At 34.0% G+C, this 4,520-nt stretch overlaps 1 protein-coding gene across 1 annotated transcript; it reads right to left on the reverse strand.

Moving 5' to 3' along the window:
- Positions 1 to 1,001: 1,001 nt before the first annotated feature.
- Positions 1,002 to 2,339, reverse strand: ripply3 (ripply transcriptional repressor 3). Its single transcript, XM_060896135.1, has 4 exons — positions 2,228 to 2,339; positions 2,080 to 2,137; positions 1,927 to 1,982; positions 1,002 to 1,843 (listed from the first exon to the last, which is right to left on the reverse strand). Exons 1-4 carry the CDS (start codon positions 2,320 to 2,322, stop codon positions 1,660 to 1,662), a joined length of 393 nt encoding a protein of 130 aa, XP_060752118.1. The 5' UTR covers positions 2,323 to 2,339; the 3' UTR covers positions 1,002 to 1,659.
- Between the last annotated feature and the right edge of the window lie 2,181 nt (positions 2,340 to 4,520).

Here is a 4,520-nt window from a genome sequence, read left to right on the forward strand (position 1 = left end):
AAATAGTAATTTCATTTTTAACTTTGCTGCTTGGAGATGATGTGAATTATTAACAGAGCTATGCAAATAAAGTGAATTGAATTGAACTGATGGACATTGGTACCAGATGGGCTGGTTAAAATGTCATAAATACTGCTGAGGGGAATTTCACACACACAACAGTCTCTAAAGTTTACACAGTATCGGATAGTTTGATGCGTTAGCTTACACTCCTCTATGGGTTCTGGTTGGCGGGAAAGCTCACATAGTATGTTTATTTTAAGTAAGGAAACAAAAAACCATTACAACATAGCTCAAATATTTCAGTGACTGACTGTCTGTAGTTATATTTACTAGCAGGCTCAAAAAATTGCTGGTATGCGCCATCTAGACATGGAACAAACCAAAAACACCAAATGGTCTGATAGCTTTTAAATCACATTTTAGACTGCTTCTATATAATATCTAAACCTCCTTTTTTTAAACATGTTAGTTAGTGAAGAAACATGGAGAGTCCCAAGTTATATAAGGGTAGTGTAAATGTTTGTACCCAGCTGTATCAGCTGTCACAGAGTAGGAGTTCAGACCTGTGATTTCCTGTAAACAGCTTACAGTGTCTTTTAAAATCAAACTTTGGCACTCAACTGTATCACAGTATTTTTTTAACTCTATTATGGTCAAGCTTGTCACATTGAACTAGCTTGATAATGCAATCTTTATGTGATTATCGAAATAATTTGTTTAATTTCATGTTAGATCATATTTTTCAGATTTTCATACTTTTTACGTTATAAACGATAACTATTTCATATCCAGAATTGCAAAAGATTTTCTTCTTACATTGTGGACAGGTTTATTAAAATGGTTTGTAATGTTTGTCGTATGTATGACGATACCACGTGTAATAGACAAAACGTTTAAATCTTTTAAATTAAATCTTTATTTATTACATACATAAGAAAAAAATTACAAATCCCATAAATGTTTAAGAGGATAGTAAAACACACATTTATCAAATTTAATGAAAATGCAATATGTGATATTAAATATAATATATAGCATGCACTGTACAGAATTCCATGTGCTTGAATTTGAACCAGGCTGCATTTTAAGTCTCATCTGCACTCCGGAGGAAGGAGAATGTGATGGAGTAGGTTTGACACTAGCATAGGTTAAAGGTGTGTTTATGCTTTATTTGAGTAAACAATACCAGTGTTGCATAGCTTCGTGACTCAGTTCCGCTGTGTATCCATGCACCGTTCCTGCTTCCTGAGACTGGCTGCCATGATCACCTGTTCTTTCATAAGTTTGTTTCCAAAACAGCACCTTTTCCTCAACAGGAGTAAAGTCTGCTCCTGGATCTCCACCACCAAATTCAGCAAACAGTACAGCTATACAACTCAATACAACCCAGCTGTGTTAACTCCAGGTTACATTTCCTAGACTTGGATTTTTCAATCGCATAATAAATAGTCCTTATTCCACAGACTTTTCACTGAAAATGCAGTTTAGTGTATGTGGATAAACAGCATCCAGGTCTCCAAAGCCCATTCTTCAGGTCAAGCGTAAATTCTGTCTGGTAAGTAGAATCACAAAAAAAAACTAATGATCACTAACCAGTGGCTGTTTGAAACTCTGTCAATATCATCAACTACAGTCCATGCATCAAGCATCCTTTCTTTATGTGGCTCTTTTTACTGGAACCCAAAACTCAGTCTCGGTTTCATCTTCATCGTCATCCTCCTCTTCAGAGCTGGAGTCATCATTATAGAAGTGTAGAGTGGCTTGAACAGGAAAGCTGGCCAGAACTTTCTTCCCCAGGTGAGACAAATACTCCTGGATTTTAGATCTGGGCATGAACAGCCTGTTAGGTGAAGTTTAAAACATTATTTACATGATATTTTTGGGGGTATATAATTTTGTAGGTACACAAAAGTTAAAACAAACCTCACTGGGTGATGAAAGCCTTGCATGTCAGACACTTTCTTGGGTCCAGTAGCTTTCTATAACAAATAAAAAAGCATTGTAGATCTGAGAAATCTTCAACTCCTATATACAATATGATTTCTAAACAATTAAGTTTTTTTTTGTTTTTTTTACTTTTTTAGGATGACTGTCTGACACAGAAGGGGTCCATGGTCTCCATATTACAGGACATCTGTAAATATAAAGCAAAAAGTTCAGCACATAAAAATAAAGGCAAAGAAACAAAAAGCAAGAAATGACAGACATAACTAATGAGTTATACCCAGTGAGCTGTGCACCGAGTCCTATCGAATGGCATCTGTTGGCTTGTGTATGATGTACATTTGAGATTTTTGCAGCTACACCAGGAGGAAGCATCGTTCCTATCAATAACAGACCGCTGTAACAGAGCAGAGACCCTGGACTTTATAAAGGCTCCAGCAGGGGGGGCGGGGCGAACAGTGACGTCACACTCACAGGGTGGTACAGCACGAGCCAAACACACACGAGCAATGAGCATAATAAACCCTGTATTAAATTATGCCATATTTTATTGTAGATTATACCACACATCTGCAAAGGTGCTTAAACTTTGACTATTGCTTTACAGTTGAATATTCCCAATTGATCACGTAGTTCAATTTTTGTATTTTTTCGTATTCCATGGATTTCTGTTATACTCTTTTTTTAACACCATAAGGAGAGACACTTAATTTCGTTGTACTCTGTGTGATTACAATAAAGAATCTATCTATCTATCTATCTATCTATCTATCTATCTATCTACCTATCTGTCTGTCTGTCTATTATTTAACTGCAAATGCCTGATCGTTCTTAATTAAAAGATACAATACTGTTATTTTAAATATCGTTTAATAGATTAAATAATATAAATAAAGTATTTCAAGTCTTGATGTTCTGAATCTCCATTGATTGTGGAGATTATTAATTTTTATTTATTTATTTATTTAGTCCAAATTCCATTCATTTGATTTTATATTAAGTAGAAATAATGAGAGAAAAAACAATCTCAACAATAATAAACATCTTTTTTTAAACAATGCATTATTAAGTTGTTAATGAAAATAAAATCACTTGGACATTTTACACATATTTAGTGCTGTGCCTGAGCTTGTTTTATAGTCTCACGCGCGCGCACAACCACGCATGCGCGTTTCTATTTATTTGTTGCTTGTTAATTTTAGAGAGACTAATTTTTTAATCACGGATTAGAGAGAAAAACTTTTTTAGAGACTTTTCTTGTGGGCTCAATGTGGTTTGTAATAGTTTTTAAGTTGACAGGTACGTCTGTGATTAATGATCATCTTTTCTTTTCTTTCTTTCTTTCTTTCATTCTTTAAGTTTTTTTATTGTTTAAATAACAAATGATAACAGATGACAAAATGCAATGCAATAATATTCAAAATAAAATAGTAACATAACATAAAAGAGAAGAAAAAGGAAAATACAAAGAAGGGGAATCGAACAATTCAATTATTTTAGGAAAAAAGGAATTTACAGCTTTGTAAAAGTCCACATTTTTGATAACTTTTCAGCTTGTAAATCCTTTTAAACTTTCATAATATTATAATAATAATATCATAATAATGTTTTCATTTCCAGCTTAAAATGGATACTGTTTTTTTTTCCAGACCACTTACATTTATGGATATGAAACTTTCCAAATAAAATAAAAAGATTTATAATAAAAATATGATATTTCTCCATTTTACTTTCCTCACAAACAAAAATAACCACAGATATAAACACTAGATGTCGCCTTGTATACGGCAGTACATGCGTCAACTGAGCCGCCATCTTGGTACAGGGGACCCCCTCCTCTTAATGCATCAGTGTCAATGTAGGCAAAGAAATAAAATCACCATAAATCGTCATGAATGCTATTTCCTAGTTTTTTGGTCGTTCCAAAGGTCAGACATGTATTTATGATTAAGTCCAGAAAAGAATTTAAGGTTTTGATATTAAGATAATCTACTTTTTCACAATATAATGCATAGTGCTAGTAGGTGTAAGTTTATTAGTTACATTCTTCCACTTGAGTAAACTTCAAATGAACAATCACTACTTACCTTATAGCCTACTGCATGCAACACTGCTACAATGATGTAACTATACATGTTCATTTAAACATTTAAATTGTATTGATTTATCACAATTTGTAGAAATCTGTACAGACATACAATTCTGAGAACATGTTCACTCATTTTGATAGTACAGACTTCCAACCTGAGAAAAAGACTAATTGGTTTGGTGGTTGTGACATTTCAGCTGAGAACCAGGACAAGTTATTTTGCACAGCAGGACAAAAGCAAGAAGAATTGTCAAAAGCAGCTGACAGATGTACAGAACCATTTGCATGTCGTCCAAAAGCAATTGCAATTTGATGAAAACAACAAGACGTTGCTGATGTGAAAAACTGACAACAGGATCTGACGGTGGAACGAGTAGTTTTGAGAAATGCAGTTCTGTTGTGAGAAATGACTGAAAGCAGTTGAGAAAAACTGTAAGACTAGGGGGTCAACCTGTACCAAGATGGCGGCGGTTTTGACGCATTT

This window comes from Tachysurus vachellii, chromosome 20, assembly GCF_030014155.1.
Source record: "Tachysurus vachellii isolate PV-2020 chromosome 20, HZAU_Pvac_v1, whole genome shotgun sequence".
NCBI lineage: Eukaryota > Metazoa > Chordata > Actinopteri > Siluriformes > Bagridae > Tachysurus > Tachysurus vachellii.

What these genes read in the sequence shown, in the direction of transcription:
- ripply3 (XM_060896135.1), bottom strand. Translation starts at nt 2,322, where the DNA reads ATGCTTCCTCCTGGTGTAGCTGCAAAAATCTCAAATGTACATCATACA. An exon ending in CTCGGTGCACAGCTCACTGG is followed by an intron (nt 2,138 to 2,227) that starts GTATAACTCATT and finishes TTATATTTACAG; the next exon opens with ATGTCCTGTAATATGGAGAC. An exon ending in CAGACAGTCATCCTAAAAAA is followed by an intron (nt 1,983 to 2,079) that starts GTAAAAAAAACA and finishes TATTTGTTATAG; the next exon opens with AAAGCTACTGGACCCAAGAA.